Source organism: Chiloscyllium punctatum, chromosome 5, assembly GCF_047496795.1.
Source record: "Chiloscyllium punctatum isolate Juve2018m chromosome 5, sChiPun1.3, whole genome shotgun sequence".
NCBI classification, from domain to species: Eukaryota; Metazoa; Chordata; class Chondrichthyes; order Orectolobiformes; family Hemiscylliidae; genus Chiloscyllium; species Chiloscyllium punctatum.
Window position 1 is genome coordinate 63662462 of NC_092743.1, and position 19757 is coordinate 63682218.

A 19757-nucleotide genomic window follows, 5' to 3' on the forward strand; every position below is an offset into this window, starting at 1 on the left:
CTGAAATGTTCTAGAACTGGAAGAAAATTAGATGCTGGCTGTTGAACAACTTAGAGTATATTTACTTCCTTAGGAACAATTATTTAAGAATTTTTTCACAGGGTTCATTACTATTGTAAACTGGGTTAAATCTGACTATATGTTATGTTAATTAGATTGTACATCATCACAGTCACCATCCAGACGTGGAAATATATTACTGTTTCTTCAGTTTAGTTGGGTCAAATTCCTGAAACATTCTCCAGTGGCTTTCCGGGTGCATCTACATCCAATGAACTGCAGCAATTCAAGAAGGCAGCTCACCACCACCTTCCCAGGGCAACTGGGGATGGGCAATAAATGCTGGTCCAGCCAGCAATGCTACTTCCCCTGAATGAATGCAAAAAGATCACACGATCTTGTTTTTAGTCACAGACTGGTCCTACAACTGAGACTGAGAGAATCAACCTACAGGAAAAATCTACTGTCATGTAATACCAGACACAGAAACAGGATATTCAGCCCAAGCAAGCCTGTGACAGCGTTTACGCAACACTCAATTCTCCTCCGTGTTTTCTCACTTAAATCTACAATCAGAAACATTTATTTCCTTTGCCTGCATAGATTTGTTGATATCGAGTCAGAAGCCTCGAGTCTGTGGGAGTGGGGTTGAGGAAATTAGATTAGATTACTTACAGTGTGGAAACAGGCCCTTCGGTCCAACAAGTCCACACCGCCCCGCCGAAGCACAACCCACCCATACCCCTACATCTACCCCTTACCTAACACTACGGGCAATTTAGCATGGCCAATTCACCTGACCTGCACATCTTTGGACTGTGGGAGGAAACCGGAGCACCCGGAGGAAACCCACGCAGACACGGGGAGAATGTGCAAACTCCACACAGTCAGTCACCTGAGGCGGGATTTGAACCCAGGTCTCTGGCGCTGTGAGGCAGCAGTGCTAACCACTGTGCCACCGTGCCGCCATTCAAAGGCCATTCAAATGCAAAGGAATTAAGAGCCTGTTGAGAGTTGTGTATAGGCTCTCTGGCAGTAGTCAGGATGTGGGGAAGAAAGTAAATCAGGAGATAGAAATGACATGTAAGACAGATATTATTTCAATAATCATTGGTGGAGTTCAATATGCAAGTGGACTGGGAAATTCAGGTTGGTAGCAGATCTCAAGAAAAGGAATTCATTGAAAATCTACGATATGATTTTTTGCAGTGGTGTGTGGGTCAGGCAGTTCTGGATTAGGTGATGTGTAATGAGGCAGACTTCATTTGAGACCTTAAGGAACCATTTGGGGGCCATAATATAACACCGAGTCTACTCCGCCATTCAATCATGGTTGATAGTTTCTTCAACCCCATTCTCCCACTTTCTCCCTGAAACCCTTGATCCCCTTCATACTCAAGTATCCATCTCCGTCTTAAATATACTCAATAACCTGGCCTCTACAGCCTTCTGTAGCAATTAATTCCATAGATTCACCACTCTCTGGTTGAAGAAGTTTCTCCTTATCTTCATTCTAAAACATCTTCCCTTTACGCTAAGGCTATGCCCATGAGTCCTAGTCTCTCCTACCAATGGAAACATCTTCCTAACACCTACTCTGTCTATGTTTCAATTAGATCCCCCTCATCCTTCTAATCTCCATCGCGTATAAACCCAGATTCCTCAAATGTTCCTCATATCTTAAGCTTTTCATTTCTGGGACCATTCTCATGAACCTCCTCTGAACATGCTTCAGGCCTATTACATCTTCCCTGAGATATGGCGCCCAAAACTGCACACAATACTCCAAATGTAGTCTGACTGTGATATGTTAGAAATCACCCTGCGTCTTGAGAGGGAGAAGCTGGAATCAGATGTGATTGATACAGTTGAGTAAAAGACATGTGGGAGAAGCTATCCAGAGCTGATTTGAAGGGGGAGCTTAGCAAAGGAGATGGTGGAGCAGCAATGGCAGGAGATTCTGGGGGCAATTCAGGAGGCTTGGCAGAAATTCATCCCAAGGAAGAAGACACATTCTAAAGGGATGACAAGGAAACCATGCTGACAAGAGAAGTCAGGGATAGCATAAAAGCAAAAGGAAAAAAGCATACAGTGTGTCGAAGTTTACTGGGAAGCCAAAGGATTCAGAAGGCTTTAAAAACTAACAAAGGATAACTAAAAGAGCAATTGGGGGAGAGGGGGGGGGGGGGGGGGGTGGCGGGGAGAAGATGTAATATGAGAGAAAGCTAGATAGTATTATAAATGAAGATTGCAAGAGTTTTTTTAGGTGTCTAAAAGGTAAGAGAGATGCAAAAGTGGACATTGGATCACTGCAAAATGAGGCTGGAGAAGTAGTAATGAGGATCAAAAAAGTAGCAGAGGTACGTTAAATTAGTTTTCACAGTGGAAGACGCCAGTAACAAAACTTCAAGATAGTCAGCTGGCAGAGGTGAATGTAAAGGCTATCACTAAAGAGAAGATGCGGGGAAAGCTGAAAGGTCTGAAGGTGGATAAATAACCTGGACTAGATAAACTACACCCCAGAATCCTAGGTCAGTGAAGATTACTGGAGTGAGTGCCAGGAGCAAAACCAGGCATACCTAAAACCTCAGGAATGATCACTGCTGAGTCAACTTGGAGACAATGTATAGCCTCCATAATGTTGTGCAGCATGACTATTAAGTGGGATAGATTTTGAACAGGTCTAGGACCTGAAAACTGAGCATCCATGAAATAATCAGCAGTAATGGAATTATATTCAAACATCATCTGCCTCATGCCTGGCAAGTCTGCCACTCTACTATCACCATCAAGCCAGAAGATAAAGCCTGCTTAAATGAAGAATGCTGGGATGCATGTCAGGAACAGCACTCGCATAGGTGAAAATGAGGGATCAACCTAATGAAGCTACAAACAATACTACTTACATGGCCAACATTAAAGGACCTGAAATAGATAGCTAAGCAATCTTACAACTTGTGGATCAGATCTAAGCTTGCAGTCCTGCCATATCCTCAAAGGTGGTGGAAAATTAAACAATTCATCTGAGGAGATGGCACCACAAATCTCCCCATCTTTGATGATGAAAGAGCCTAGCTCATCAGTACAAAAGACAAGATAAAAGTAGTTTCAACCAACTTCAGCTGATGTTTTTTGATTGGACAATCCTTCACTGCCTCCTTCTGAGGTCCCCAGCATGCCATTGTTCAAACAATTTGGTTCACTCCATATGTAATCAAGAACTGGCTAAAGGCAGTAGAAATTGCAACGACTATGCCCCTGACCACATTCTAGCAATGCTACCAAAGACTTATGCTCAAAAACTAGCCATAGCCCTCAGTTGTTCCAGTACAAATGCAACACTGGCATCTACTTGCAATATGGGCAATTGCCTAATTATATCCTGTCACAAAAAGCACAATTAATTTAATTTTTCAACTACCATCTACTCTCAATTATCAGAAAAGATGTAGAAGGTATTAGCAACAGTGCTATCAAGTAGGACTTAAATGAACGACTCATTGATGCTCTTAGGGTTCAGCCAGACTCAGCTTCCCATTTCATTACAAATTGAACTCAAGAGCACATGTGAGAGCTGTTGTGGTAGGGGATTAAGACCCTGCAACAATCTGTGATGATGTCACAGAGCTACACATTATTGAGTATAAATACCACTGTGTGGGTGGAGTTAGAACACTCTGGACGAAGACTACAGTTCTTAAAAAGTTAGCCAATGCAGCTTTAAAATCACCATCAGCATCAACCAGGAAATAAAAAGCATAGAGCTATCAGCAGCTGTGAAAATAACATCTTTGAACAGAACTTCTCCAGAGAAACCACCAGGACACCAAGTGACAAAAAGAGCCTTTTACCGCTGGGAAATAAGCCTTTATAGATAGGAGTGAGAGCAATAAGAACCCCCTAGAATGAAAGGAGAGAAACTCAAATTGAGTATCTGAGAAAAGAGGCTGATTACTGTGTACCCAGAACAGGCGTGATCTTTAAGGGACGCACAAATTTTAATCTTCATCTGAAAACTAGGCAAAAGGACAGAGTTAAGATTTCTAACAGTAAGTTCACAAGTTTCGTTGAATTATTTCTTCAACTAAAAAGTTAACATCAGTGAGTTAAGACCATTCTTCATGTATAGACTTAAATAAAATAGATTGCAAAGAACAAAAAAGAGCAAAAATTGTTGTTGCAATTCAAAGTACCAAGCACTAATAGTGAAGGTACTAAAGTCTTCATTACTTTCAGGAGTTGAATCAGAAATTCAAAGTTTTATTTCAAAAATAAGAAATTTTATCAATTTTACTCAATAAAATGTGAAAAATTGGATAAAGCAAAATTATGTGAATCGAAACACAGCATTGAATTTTGGAAGAAAATATCTAGGACACACAGAAAATTGCCGCAACATCATGGCCAATATCTTAAGTAAAGGCAAAAAACATTGAAACATTGAAACATTGAAAGTTTCTACCCACAGATTTGTTTGAGAAACCCTTCAGCCATCTTGGAATATCTTCAATTCATCTCTATTAAGGAGCCATATTTGTAAAGGAGAACCAATTTTTCATTGAAAGCAGTAGTCAAAACAGCAGAAATTTTAACACCTTTCAGTTTTTATGCCACAACAAAAAATCTTTATGACAAGGATGCAACAACTATCTTAATCAACAAATAACACAATAAGGCAGCAAAATGTTTATAGTACAAGAAGATCAAAATCTTATGCAGATCAAGAAGATGATCAATAATTTCAAGTGCCTATCAACCATCACATTACTAAATGTTGATGTATCATGACTAGTGTTACTTTGACGTCTAAGCCCGAAGACAGTACTTGATTTTGTCTTCACCTTGACCAGTGTATGAAGACCCAAAACTCAGTGTTTCATCAAACCACGATAAAAGGGAGGCTGTCCTTGACATCAAGACAGCATTTAACTGAATATGGCAAATGGGTCATAACAAAACTGGAGTCAATTGGAATCAGGGAAAACTGTGTGCTGATTGGAGTAATGCCTAGTAACTGCCAAAGCATGATAGTTGTGGTTTTTGAAGGTCAGTCATCTCAGGTCCAGAATATTTCTGCAAGAGCTCCTCAGGGTAGTGTCCTAGGCTGAACTATCTTCAGCTGCTTCATCAATGACCTTCCTTCTATCATTTGACCAGAGATCAGAATGGTCACTTAACTGCAGCATGTTTAGCATTATTTAAGACTCCTCAGATACTGAACCAGTCCATGCCCATATCCATATACAGCAAGAACTGGACAATAAGCAGGCTTGGACAGATAACTGGCCTAGGTAAAAACAAGGACTGCAGATGCTGGAAACCAGAGTCTAGATTAGAGTGGTGCTGAAAAAGCACAGCAGGTCAGGCAGCATCCAGGGAGCAGGAAAATTGATGTTTCGGGCAAAAGCCCTTCATCAGGAATAGAGGCAGGGTGCCTGCAGTGGAGAGATAAATGAGAGGGGGGTGGGGGTGGGGAGAAAGTAGCATAGAGTACAATAGGTGAGTGGGGGTGGGGATGGAGGTGATAGGTCAGGGAGGAGGGTGGGGGAAGGTAGCAAATAGTACAATGGTTGAATGGGAGTGGGGATGAAGGTGATAGGTCAGAGAGGAGGGTGGAGTGGATAGGTGGAAAGGAAGATAGGCAGATAGGACAGGCCATGAGGGCGGTGCTGAGCTGGAAGGTTGGAACTGGGGTGAGGTGGGGGAAGGGGAAATGAGGAATCTGGTGAAATCCACATTGATGCCATGGGGTTGAAGTGTTCCAAGGCGGAAGATGACGTGTTCTTCCTCCAGGCGTCGGGTGGTGAGGGAGCGGCAGTGGACGAGGTCCAGGACCTGCATGTCCTCGGCAGAGTGGGAGGGGGAATTGAAATGTTGGGCTATAGGGCGGTGGGGTTGATTGGTGCGGGTGTCCTGGAGATGTTCCCTAAAGCGCTCTACTAGGAGGCATGCAGTCTCCCCAATGTACAGGAGACCGCATTGGGAGCAACGGATACAATAAATGATATTGGTGGATGTGCAGGTAAAACTTTGATGGATGTGGAGGGCTCCTTTGGGGCTTTGGATGGAGGTGAGGGAGGAGGTGTGGGCGCAGGATTTGCAATTTCTGCAGCGGCAGGGGAGGGTGCCAGGAAGGGAGGGTGTGTTGTAGGGGGGCGTGGACCTGACCAGGTAGTCACGGAGGAAATGGTCTTTGCGGAAATGGGTGGGGAGGGAAATATATCCCTGGTGGTGGAGTCCATTTGGAGGTGGCGGAAATGTTGCTGGATGATGTGGTTTATGCAAAGCTTGGTAGGGTGGAAGGTGAGCACCAGGGGGGTTCTGTCCTTGTTGCGGTTGGAGGGGTGGGGTCTGAAGGCGGAGGGGCAGGATGTGGATGAGATGCGTTGGAGGGCATTTTTAACCACATGGGAAGGGAAATTGCGGTCTCTAAAGAAGGAGGCCATCTGTGGTGTTCTGTGGTGAAACTGGTCCTCCTGGGAGCAGATACGGCAAAGGCAGAGGAATTGGGAATACGGGATGGCATTTTTGCAGGAGGTAGGGTGGGAAGAGGTATAATCCAGGTAGCTGTGGGTGTCAGTGGGTTTGACCTGTAACATTTTCAACACAGAAGTATCAGTCACTGACCATCTCCAACAAGACAAAATCCTACTATCATCCCTTACCATTCAATGGATTTACCATTGCTGAATCCCCCACTCTAATTATCCTGGGACTTTCCATTTTGGGAATTCTGGACTGAATAACTCATCTCCTGACTTCTCAAAGCCTATCCGCATCTACATGACATGTCAGGAGTGCGGATGACTACTCTCCACTTGTCTGGATGACTGCAATTCCAACAATATTGAAAAAGCTTGACACTATTCAGATGATAGTGCAATCCCACATGATCACCATGCAACTAATACCTCCAGCATTCACTTCCTCGACTGCCCAGTGCCAGTTGTATGCACCAACTACAAGATGGACTGCAGCATCTCACCCACAATCCTTAGATAGCGCATTGCAAATTAAGACTTCCAACACTTGAAAGGACAAGACCGATGTCTGCTTGGTTATATACCTCCTGTAGATGATAAATATAAGATATACTGCAGTAGTTCAAGAAGACATCACTGTCTTTCAAAAGAAATTAGGTATGGGCAATAGAAAATGAATTTACTGGATTGTCATAAAAATTATCCTTCCCTGTCTAGTCTAAATGTAACTGCAGTGGCTGACAATGAACTGTCCTTATTTAGTGCCAAGTGAGCCATTGAGTTTTATCAAACTGGTACAGAGAAATCAAATAAGAATTAAAGTGGACAAATGACTTGGCATACACTTAGGTAATGTAAATGACAAAGGACACCCTCCAGTCGATCCTGCAAGGAGAGCTTTATCCACAAACTAGTCACAGAGTCATTCAACATGGAAACAGACTCTTCAGTCCAACTAGTCCACGCTGACCATGTTCCCAAACTAAACTAGTCCCACCTACCTGCATATGGCCCATATCCCTCCAAACATTTCCTATTCATGTACTTATCCAAATGTCTTTTAAACATGTCTTTTAAACATTCCCAACTCCTATACTCAAGATCTGAGCAATGGATGCAAACATGTTAAACACCTTCTGAACCAACTTGTCTAACTGTGATGCAAATTTCAAAGAGCTAGGTACCCGAACCCTTAGGTCTCTCTGCCTACAACACCACCCAGTGTTATATGTCCTGCCCTTGCTTGTTTTATTAAAATGCAATACCGCACATTTCCACAAATTGTATCGCATATGCCACTCCTCATCACATTGACCCAATTGATAAAGATCTGTTTGTGATCTTACATAAACTTCTTCACTGCCCATGATACCACCAATTTTGGTGATTCGGAGATGCCGGTGTTGGACTGGGGTGTACAAAGTTAAAAATCACACAACACCAGGTTATAGTCCAACAGGTTTAATTGGAAGCACTAGCTTTCGGAGCGATGCTCCTTCATTAGGTGACAATCACCTGATGAAGGAGTGTCGCTCTGAAAGCTAGTGTGCTTCCAATTAAACCTGTTGGACTATAACCTGGTGTTATGTGATTTTTAACCAATTTTGGTGTCATCCATAAACCTATCAACCATGCCTCCTGTATTCTCATCCAAAGCATTTATATAAATGACAAACAAAAATGGACCCAGTACCAATCCCTGTGGAACACTGCTGGTCACAGTCGTCCAGTCTGAAAAACTACCCTTTGTCTCCCATTGTAAAGTCAATTTTGTAACCAGTCAAACTAGAAACTGACAGAATCAATGTCCCAGATATCTCCATCACCATTCCTGTGTATGATCTGTCCTACTGGCAGGAACAACCTTGCAGAGGTGGTGGTATTGTATTTTACAGTTAGGTGGCAATGACTAAAGGAGGCCTCAACATTGACTCTGGATTTAGGTCTATTATGAGCAAGGAAAACTCCAATTGATTACAGTCCATCAACTTTCTTCAGCTGATGAATCAGTGCTCCTTCATTGTGAACATCAATTGGAAGAAACACTGAGGGTAGCAAGGATGCAAGATGTACTGTCGGTGAAGAACTCCCACGCCCATCAGCAGGCCAGACTCATTTGTAGTATTTTTGCCCAAACTTGCTGAGTGCTGGAGGATATATCTCCCAGCAGCAGGGAGATAAACTTATTTAACATTATCACCCCCAATCTATCTATTTCAGATGCATCTGTCCATGCGTACTGGAAGGACTGATCACCATAGCTATGCACTGAGGACAATCTCCACTGTGCGGTGTAGCACTACAATGATGCGAAATGGGGTAGATCCAGAATAGATTAATAAAGTTACGATGGACAGACTGGGAAGTAGAGATAAGTTTACCCATGATGTTTTGAATGATGGAGCAACCTTGCAAGGACAATAGACTTGTTCCAGCTGTTAGTTCCAGTTAGTTCTTACATTTTAAACATGACTACATACAAACTAAACAGTGGAAGCAGCAGCTATAGATGAACTTCAGTAACTCCACAACCCTTGGATCAGGTCATTGTTCTGTCACACCCAGCATCTACCTGACATATGAAAAATTGGACAAGAATATATAACCTCCAAAATGGCTACTTACAACATCATCAATTGTCAACAAAGTGGTTCAAGGTATGATCAAAAGTCTTATTAAACGGAAATTGTCGAGCAATAGGCTGCTCATTAATGCTCGGTTTGGGTTCTGCCACAGTTATTTGGCTTCAAACATCATTCCAGTCTTGGATAAGAGAGCCCAATTTCTAGAAGTGTAATGGAACTGATTGTCCATGACACCGAAGTAGTACTTGATGTAGTTTGACATGAAGATCTCATCCTACTCAAGTTTTGATGAATGATGGATGATCTTATCAAGGCACATATAATTCTGAAGGATCTTGATAACTAGGATACCAGGTGAACAGTTCTGATTGTTAGGGAGACTAGAACTGGGGGAATAGACTAGTTTAAGAGTACAAGCTCTCCCTTTTGAGTCTGCCATGTAGAATTGTTTTCTGTCAAAGGTTGTTAATTTTCTCAATTCTCTTCCAAAGTGACCAGTGGATTCTGGGTTGAATGGACAGATTATTAATCTGCAAGGGAATCAAGGGTTGTGGATGGCTGTATTCAGAATCGGATAGGCCATGATGTTGTTGAATGACAGAGAATTTTAAGAGAACAAATGGCCTAATCCCACTTCTATTTTTTATGTTCTTAAGAATCCAAGCAAATTTGAAGTCAATGAAATTAGCTGGATTTGGCATAACTTCTAAGGATAGATCAGATCTAAAAGTTGAAGTTCTAAATTGGAGAAAGGCCAATTTTGATGGTATTAGGCAAGAACTTTTGAAAGCTGATTGGAGGCAGATGTTCGCAGGTAAAGGGACGGCTGGAAAATGGGAAGCCTTCAGCAATGAGATAACAAGAGTCCAGAGAGAGTATATTCCTGCCAGGGTGAAAGGAAAGGCTAGTAGGTATAGTGAATGCTGGATGACTAAAGAAATTGAGGGTTTGGTTAAGAAAAAGAAGGAAGCATATGTCAGGTATAGCAGGATAGATTGAGTGAATCCTTGGAAGAAGAGAAAGGAAGAAGGAGTATACTTAAGATGGAAATCAGGAGGGCAAAAAGAGGACATGAGATAGCTTTGGCAAATAGAATTAAGGAGAATTCCAAGAGTTTTTACAAATGACTAAGGACAAAAAGGTAACTAGGGAGACAATAGGGCCCCTCAAAGATCAGCAAGACAGCCTTTGTGTGGAGTTGCAGAAAATGGGGGAGATACTAAATGAGTATTTTGCATCAGTATTTACTGTGGAAAAGGATATGGAAGATATAGATTGTTGGGAAATAGATGGTGACATCTTCAAAAATGTCAATATTACGGAGGAGGAACTGCTGGATGTCTTGAAATGCACAAAGGTGGATAAATCCCCAGGACCTGATCAGGTGTACCCTAGAGCTCTGTGGGAAGCTGAAGAAGTGATTGCTGGGCCTCTTGCTGAGACATTTATATCATTGATAGTCACAGGTGAAGTGCCAGAAGACTGGAGGTTGGCTAACGTGGGGCCACTGTTTAAGAAGGGTGTTAAAGATAAGCCAGGGAACTATAGACCAGTGAGCCTGATGTTGGTGGTGGGCAAGTTGTTGGAGGGATTCCTGAGGGACAGGATGTACATGTATTTGGAAAGGCAAGGACTGATTAGGGATAGTCAACATGGCTTTGAGCATGGGAAATCATGTCTCACAAACTTTATTGAGTTTTTGAGGAAGTAACAAAGAGGATTGATGAGGGCAGAGCAGTAGATGTGATCTATATGGACTTCAGTAAGGTGTTCGACAAGGCTCCCCATGGGAGACTGGTTAGCAAGGTTAGATCTCATGGAATACAGGGAGAACTAGCCATTTGGACACAGAACTGGCTCAAAGGCAGAAGACAGAGGGTGGTGGGGGAGGGTTTTTTTCAGACTGGAGGCCTGTGACTAGTGGAATGCCACAAGGATCGGTGCTGGGTCTTCTACTTTTTGTCATTTATATAAATGATTTGGATGTGAGCATAAAAGGTATAGTTAGTAAGTTTGCAGCTGACACCAAAATTGGAGGTGTAGTGGACAGCGAAGAGGGTTACCTCAGATTACAACAGGATCTGGACCGGATGGGCCAATGGACTGAAAAGTGGCAGATGGAGTTTAATTCAGATAAATGTGAGCTGCTGCATTTTGGGAAAGCAAATCTTAGCAGGACTTATACACTTAATGGTAAGGTCCTTGGGAGTGTTGCTGAACAAAGAGACCTTGGAGTGCAGGTTCATAGCTCCTTGAAAGTGGAGTTGCAGGTAGATACGATAGTGAAGAAGGTGTTTGGTATGCTTTCCTTTATTGGTCAAAGTATTGAGTACAGGAGTTGGGAGCTGAAAATGTGTTGCTGGAAAAGCGCAGCAGGTCAGGCAGCATCCAAGGAGCAGGAGAATCGATGTTTTGGGCATGAGCCCTTCTTTAGGAATGCCATTGGATGTCAATTGGAGATAGTGAGGTTCTCTCTTGTCAGAGATGCTCATTGCTTGGCACTTTTGTGGTGTGAATGTTACTTGACAGAAAACCAAGGAGAATTCCTCATTCCTGAAGAAGGACTCATGCCCGAAACGTCGATTCTCCTGCTCCTTGGATGCTGCCTGACCTGCTGCGCTTTTCCAGCAACACATTTTCAGCTCTGATCTCCAGCATCTGCAGTCCTCACTTTCTCCTACAGGAGTTGGGAGGTCATTTTGTGGCTGTACAGGACATTGGTTAGGTCACTGTTGGAATATTGCGTGCAATTCTGGTCTCCTTCCTGTCGGAAAGATGTTATGAAACTTGAAAGGGTTCAGAAAAGATTTACAAGGATGCTGCCAGGATTGGAGGATTTGAGCTATAGGGAGAGGCTGAGCAGGCTGGGGCTGTTTTCCCTGGAGCGTTGGAGGCTCAGAGGTGACCTTATAGAGGTTTACAAAATTATGAGGGGCATGGATCGGGTAAATAGGCAAAGTCTTTTCCCTGGAGTTGGGGAGTCCAGAACTAGAGGGCATGGGTTTAGGGTGAGAGAGGAAAGATATAAAAGAGACCTACAGTGCAACATTTTCACGCAGAGGGTGGTACGTGTATGGAATGAGCTGCCAGAGGAACTGGTGGAGGCTGGTACAATTGCAACATTTAAGAGGCATTTGGATGGGTATATGAATCGGAAGGGTTTGGAGGGATATGGGCCGGGTGCTGACAGGTGGGACTAGATTGGGTTGGGATATCTGGTCGGCATGAATGAGTTGGACCGAAAGGACTGGTTCCATGCTGTACATCTCTATGACTCTATGAAATCTCCGTTAGTCTTTTCTCCAAGGAAAACAGTCTCAATTTTTCCAATCTTTCCTCATAACTGAAGTGTCTCATCCCTGGAACTGTTCTCATAAATCTCTTCTGCCGTCTCTGCAATATATTCATATCCTTCCCTTAATGCAGTACCCAGAACTGCACACAATACTTCACTGAGGTTTAAATAGTATCGTCTATCAGTTTATCATAATCTCCCTGCTGTTATACTCAATGCCTCTATTTCTGAAGCCTAGAATGTTGTATGCTTTATTAACAACTCTGCCTGTCTGTCTCACCATCTTTGATGACTTTTGTACATGCACACCCAGACCTCTTTGCTCCCACACATCTTTAAAATAGTACCCTTTATTTTATGTTATCTGTCCATGTTCTTTGTACTGAGTGCAACACCTTACAATTGAACTTCATCTGTCATCTATCCTCCCACTTCACTAATGTGTCGATGTTCTTTTGAATTTCTATATTAGCCACTTCATAATTTACAATTCTCCCTGATTTTCTGTCAAGTATCATTCACACCACAAAAGTGCCAAGCAATGAGCATCTCTGACAAGAGAGAACCTCACTATTTCCAATTGACATCCAATGGCATTTCCATTGTTAAACATCTCAACTCCCTCTCACCTCCCCACTGTTCCATCATCACCATCCTGGGATCATTATTGACCAGAAACCTAACTGGACTGGTCATATAAATATGATGGCTATATTCTGTGACGTCTAAAGCATCACCAGACTCCCCAAAACCTTACCACCATCCATATGTCATAAGTCATGAATGCCAAGGAATATCCTCCACTTGCTTTGGTGAGTGCAGTGACAGCAACACTTAAAAGCTTAACGTCATCCAATACAAATCAGCCCATTTGATCAGCATTCTATGCAGCATCTTAAGTATTCACTCCTTCCACCACAGTGGTGCACAGTGGCAGCAGTGCGTATGATCTGCAGGAAGCTCTGCAGAAAATCCCAAATTCTCTTATATGAAATTTCTAAATTTATGGCCGCTACCACCTAGAAAAACAATGTCAGCAGAATATTGGGACACTACCACATGCAAATTCTCTTTCAAGTCACACACATTCTGACTTGGAACTATACTGCCATTCTTCATTGATATCAAGTCAAAATCCTGGAAACTCCTCCCTAACATAGAGGTACCTTCACCACACAAGTTTACAAAGGCAACTCATTACTAGGTCTCAAGGGCCAGTACTGGTTAGAAAAACTGGCCTTGCCAACAATACTCATCCTCTGAATGAATAAAAAAGTTGCTCAAACTATTCCCACTTAATGATCTTTTAATATCTCAAAGTTCAATAGAACACTTTTTTAGGAATCCGTTCACAGTTACAGCTGAACATTGATAGAATCAGCACAATTTTGAATCAGAAAAAGTTAATTCTAATGAAAAAGGTGACCCTACTAAATGCTCCTTTAAGCTGCCTCAGATAATAAATACTAGGTTTCACAACCCTGGCAATGCATTAGTGATATAAATCCATGAGTATGAAAGAAAAATGCCTGACTAATGATGCAAGGATAAGTGAGTTATGCTTTTGTGGCACAAAAGTGAATTAAACTAAGGAATGTGTGGTCCAGAAGTTGATATTCTTTCTTATACATAGTTCTTACTTGGAGTGTCATTTCATGATTTCTATAGATGGAATGATATATCACACTTCTTTCAGCGTTTGAAAAAATATATACAATGATTGTTCTGAAAAGCTGTTAACAATGCAACAGGACTGTTAGAATCTGTTCAACAATGTGCCAAACACTGCTGCCAGTTATGGGATAACTACCTGTGGGAAAAGCATGTTTTAGCATCACTGCAGGTAGTTATCACAGTATTGAGAATACTGAAAATAACACCGTCACCCATGCAATTAGATAATAATGAACCAGCAGGCATGTGTACACTTGGGAGACAAGTGGGGTTACCATAGTGATTATAGTTATTAGATTGCTTTTATTTTAAGGATGAAGCTTTTGTAAAGTATTTTCCATCTTGCCCATTTGCCTAACACCTGTCTGAAATGCACTGTTATGCTCCTAACCTGTTCTCAGATGTGTATGAATGGAACACAGTGCAGTGGTTGCAGAGAGTGCACTCTCTCTGATTTTCCCTCCCTATGATAACTACCCCCCATTCAATGCCTCCCATAGCAGTATGGCTCACAGAGGAGACTCGGCATGTGGAAGATCAAAGATGCAATCCCTCATGTCACTGCCTTTTTGTGCCTTGATATGCTTTTCATCCATACTGCAGTGCTGTTTTACATTCAATTAATTTTATATTCAAAATAAAAACTAATTTAGTAATACTCCAGTAAATTTCTTTGTTTCATTTCTGTTTAAAATGCTTTTCAAAAAATTGAAATCAGTTCTATTGCACTGAGTGGGGATGAATACCAGTTACTGTTGAACCAAGTTCAACAGTTAAATAGAGCTGAGGATGAAAGATCCTTTACTATTACAGCAATCTGTTAGTCAATCACACCACTGACTTTGATTTTACAATGATCTAATAATTCATATAACACATTGATGTCAAAACGGTGAAAATGATTTCTTATTTTCAGAGTCATGGTGCAAGACAAAATAATTTTTAAAATGAGTTGTCAATGGATAGAATACTGCAGCGTGAAGTCTGAAGGTTATATTCAAGACTGGATTATGTCAAGAAAATGCCTGAGCATACTTTGCCTTCAACTTCCTTCAAAGAATCATCTAATTAATAATACGGCAAGTCTTGTAACTGATATTTCATTGCAATTACATAAACAGTAAGGATAATTAAAAGACATTGGATGTCAACAATAAGTTACAAACACCCTTTCACAAACTTCTACTAAACTCAAATTGATGATACAGGAAAATAGTTTCTTTAATCAGACTTACATCATTCTTTTTGTATGTTGTTTGTCTTATTTTTCATGTGTTAATTTATTTTACAAATATAATTACGCAGGTCATCAGTGGAGGAACAACAGCATGTTGTGGCTGGAAGCCTAACAATGGTGATGAAATAGACTTGAAGATTCAGTGTCACATGATATGTGCCTTCAGTTGGGTTTATCAGTCTACTATTATCATGTTTCTTTCAGCAATGCATTACTAAGAAATATATCACACGATGTATATAATACAGGAGGATTATGATTGAACCTTTCATTGTTCTGCCTCAGATCAAGTACTGATGATGAGACACAGAAAGGAAATAAACGTACATAAACAAGATGGCCCAACAATAACAATTCAGGTCAGCTATGTATGTGGCTATCCATATTTTTGTAGAGTACACTGCATTTTAGCACTTGACTTGTCTTTTGCTATAATTTATAGCACAATTTGGCTTTCGTATGTGCCTCAACTATTTCAAATAATTTATACCATGATTAAAGCACCAGTATGAATTCAACATCTAGGCCTTAAGAGCCACTTGGAGCGGAGCAGGGTTCATTCAACACTCGTCACATCATGGAAATTCAACTTATATATAGTTGATTATTGAAGGCACAGGTTATTTATTCATAAGGCCCACCACACGCTGGGGTAAAGAAGAAATATGAACGCAGGACCATTCAACCGGAACACCCTGTTAAAGAACAAATTGGGCAAATGCTTTCAGGTTAGAGAATGTAGAACAAGGGGTCTTAACACGTCCCCAGATAGATGTTTGTTTAATGGGGAGGGCGTGTTGAGTTATTGTTGCTGCACTGCAACCCCCACCCTGTTTTACTGCCGGTGGCTAAACTCATGGCACAGTTAGCAAGTCTCATCAGCACCAGCCTCTCTGGGGGAATGTGTGTTGGGTAGGGAGGGGGGCTAACAGAATGGATTACTTGTTGACGACGTTTAGCAGAAGCGGTGTCTTCTGGCTGCTGAAGATTGGAATGGTCCTGTTACGGGAAGAAAGTTAATTTGTAAGTTGATCCTTCCCTCCAAAGTCAACTTTATGGGCGTACTTACTGAGGAGTCTCAAGGGCCCCGTTACTAAACTAATTTGTAATTCCCTTTCTTTTAAAATAATTCCACATTTGCTTGCTTTTCTGCTGACAACCAGTTTCCCAGCTAACCCGAGATCAGGAAAGCCAGCAGAGAAAAGCAGGCGGCTGTCTCCCACCCCCAGCCCCGGCTCCCAGTGGCTTTGTCTGGCTGAGCGGACAGTGTGTGTGTGTGGGGGGGGGGGGGGGGGGGCTGCTCTCTGTCTGTCTCGCTGTCTCTCACCTGCTGGCCAAGGTCTGCCGGCAGTGTTGCCTGAAGGGCATCAGATGGTAGTTCATGGCATCCAGCAGCAGCTTCTGACAGACGGGGTCGGTGCGCATGAAATCCACCGACTGCACCCTCTCCACGAGTTCGGTGGCGGGGATAAGGGCGAAGCGGAGTCGCTTCATCAGGTCTGGGGCGTACTGCATGCGAGTCTCCCGATCGTGTTCGAGCCAGAGCACGGACATCTGGAAAAGGGCCAGCTCCGACTCTACAGGTGGCGGCATCGAGTCCATCATAGCACACACCTCCTCGAAATTGAGGAGCAGGATGTCCTCCACGAAGTACTTGTTGGCCAGCTTCTTGGTGTCGTCCAGGCCGTGGATAGCCGCGATCTGGCAGATTTGCTTGTAGTTCTGCATGGAGATCTGGTCGTTGAGGAACTGGGCGCAGAGTTTAGTGACCGGGGGGATGTGGAGGATCTTGCTGACCGACAGCACGTCCTCCACCGTGTCCAGTGACAGGGTCATGTTGGCCGTGTAGATGTACTCCAAGACTAGGCAGACTCCGGTGGCCGAGCAGCCCTGGAGCACAATGTTATTGATGGACCTGGAGACGTCCTCGGCTGGGGAGGTAGGGGTCCGGCTGCCCGGCTCGGTGGTGCTCTCCTTGCACTGGCTGTTAGAGAAAAGCGATCGGAAATACTGGGAACAGGAAGCCAGCACCGCTTTGTGGCAGTGGAACTGCTGGCTTTGAGCTGTCAGAGTCACATCACAGAAAAACTGTTTCCTCCAGAGAAGGTTGAGGCCATGGAGGAGGTTATCACTGTGGCTGGGGTCGAAGGTGGACGTCCTGTCGCCAGATCTTGACATGGTATCCAACTTTGGAGACCTCCTGAAAGGGCACACATTGCACACAGTCAGATTCATAGGCAATTCCCACCCCCCCACCCCCCCCCCACCCCAACCCCCGCCACCCCAAAACCCAAACATTCCCATGGAAGTAAAGCAAGGTTCCTGAAACCAGCACTCCATGAAACAGACACACAAACATGTTGCGATTTTGTTACAAAAACATCGATCTGAAATGCGAAATGTCTCCGCGGGCTAAACGATTGCGGGACTGCTACCTTTTTATTTAATGCCCCTTATTATCTTTCATTTGTTCAGTCTGCACATTTTGAACAGCACACAATGAGTGTGAATCTTAAGTCACCCTCTGCATGTTTGTCCTTATAAACATTACAGAAACGGATCAGGTATAAAGAGCAGTGCCGTTTGAATTCAAGGTCTAATTTGCTGCTCTAAAACAGACCACAGATGAAATAGTTAAAGTTTCATGTTTCCTAATGTTTTTGTTTGAAACGATCAGTTAATCCATGAAGAGCCGTGCAGTTGTTTGGTATGGGTGGGGGGGGGGGGGGGGGGGGGTGGAGGGAGTGGGGGGGTTGAGGTGGAAGAACAGACGTCAGGGGTCAGATTCTTAACAGAAATAAACTTCAAAAATCAGAAGCATGCCATACTAGGTAAAAGCTGCCGAACTCGCATGCTGTTTGTTACATACACGGATCCCCCTTTTTTTAAAAAAAGAGCAATAGCCCCTTGTTTGATCAAGCTGCTGCCCGAGGAATCTCACAGTGCTGTTTATTCACCAAGGTACCTGTCACAGTCTCATCTCCCCAGTGTTTCCCACTCGTCACCAATGCACAGAGGCCACAAACTTACCTGTATACGCTGGGCTGCAAACTCGCGTCCACTTCGATCAGACCCCCACTTTTATATTTTTTTTTCCCTCCTTTTCTCTTTGCTTCGATCCCCCAGTAAAATCCGTATCCGATCAAGCTCCACGCGTTGCAACTTCAGCAGTTACGCTTGCGAGGTTTTTTTGTCGTTCATCATTTGATATACTGTCTCCAGAATTAGCAACAGCAAGAAGTCTGAGAGCAGCTTTCGCAAAAAAATGTACGTGTGACAAATTATGCTACCAAGAAACAACACATCATTATCCTTGGGCCTGGGATTCAGTGAGTCGTAACAAGAGTAATAGGAAATCCACGGTTGGGAAGAGAAACGGTCGTGCATCGCCAGTGAAGAGTGACCATGGAGGGGCTGGATGCTGGAGAGAGTTTTAAAATTATGGCTCAAGGCTATTGTAAAATTGTCGTGCGTAAATGACTGCGCAGTCAAACATCTTAGAAAAGCAGTCCCCTTTATAAAGAACCGTCAAGTTTTAGTGCGCATTGCTAATTAGTCAATTTCTCTTTCCTTCACAGCCTAGCGACTTCTGTTGAGCTGAAACTGCTAATTCTGTGACCACGCTTCTCTCTCTCTGGGTGAATGAATATCTCACAGGGAAAAAAAAGACTCTGTCCCACAAAATATTTTTTTCCTCATCTTTTACATGCATGGATTTATGAAGGTGGATGAACAAAGCAATCTTCAGATGATGGCACAAACTTTCTTGCCATTTTATTGCCTGTGCAGTTGCATAAGATGACATGCAGACTAACCAGTACTGTACTGTCTGCTATAATGAATTACGGGGGATTCTATCCCATTAATACTGTTGATGCATTGAAACAAAGAGATGATTATCCACTTGATATTACGATCGTTGGAAATTACCAGATTGTCTTGTTAATGTCTTGGTAACACTGACATTTTTGTTATTAAGACTTCCTCTTCTTTCAATTGCAAAAGATGACATGCATTGTCTAACCAACACAGCAATAATGAATTAGCCTGGATTATATTGCACTAACATCATTGCGACATTAAAACCTAAAAGTTCTTATCCTACTCATTAAAATATATACCGGATGGGCCTTTTTAATGTGTCCAAAAGCCTAAGTGTGTGTCTCCTCGTTTTGAATGGAATATTCTTGAAACATTAAAGCAGAACCTGTGTGTAACATGAATGGCCCACTGCTTTAAAGGCTCCAGCTGTAATGTTTGCAACCTTAGAAATAAAGAGACCAGTTTTCAGGGATGTTGCTATATTGCTTTTGAACCTTTTCAGCATTCTCAAACCCAATTCGTTAAGTTTAGCATTGATGCAAAAATGTAAATATGCCTGAAGCTAATCACTTAAGAATGGAAAAAAAAGAAACTTTTTAAGACAGCGTTTAAAAATATAGTCAACAGTCGGTTCGAATATAACTCAGGCTATAGTTGTGCAA

General features: G+C 42.6%; 1 protein-coding gene across 1 annotated transcript in view; it reads right to left on the reverse strand.

The window, feature by feature from the left end:
• The window catches only part of klhl14 (kelch-like family member 14), a 149430-nt gene extending 130739 nt beyond the window's left edge, over positions 1–18691 (reverse strand). Inside the window, exons 1-2 of the mRNA XM_072570444.1 lie at positions 18304–18691; positions 16601–17473 (exon numbers count right to left, since the gene is read on the reverse strand). Coding sequence (XP_072426545.1) covers positions 16601–17451 — 851 coding nt within the window. The 5' untranslated portion in view covers positions 17452–17473; positions 18304–18691. The remainder of the gene's footprint in view (positions 1–16600; positions 17474–18303) is intronic.
• Positions 18692–19757: the final 1066 nt, after the last annotated feature.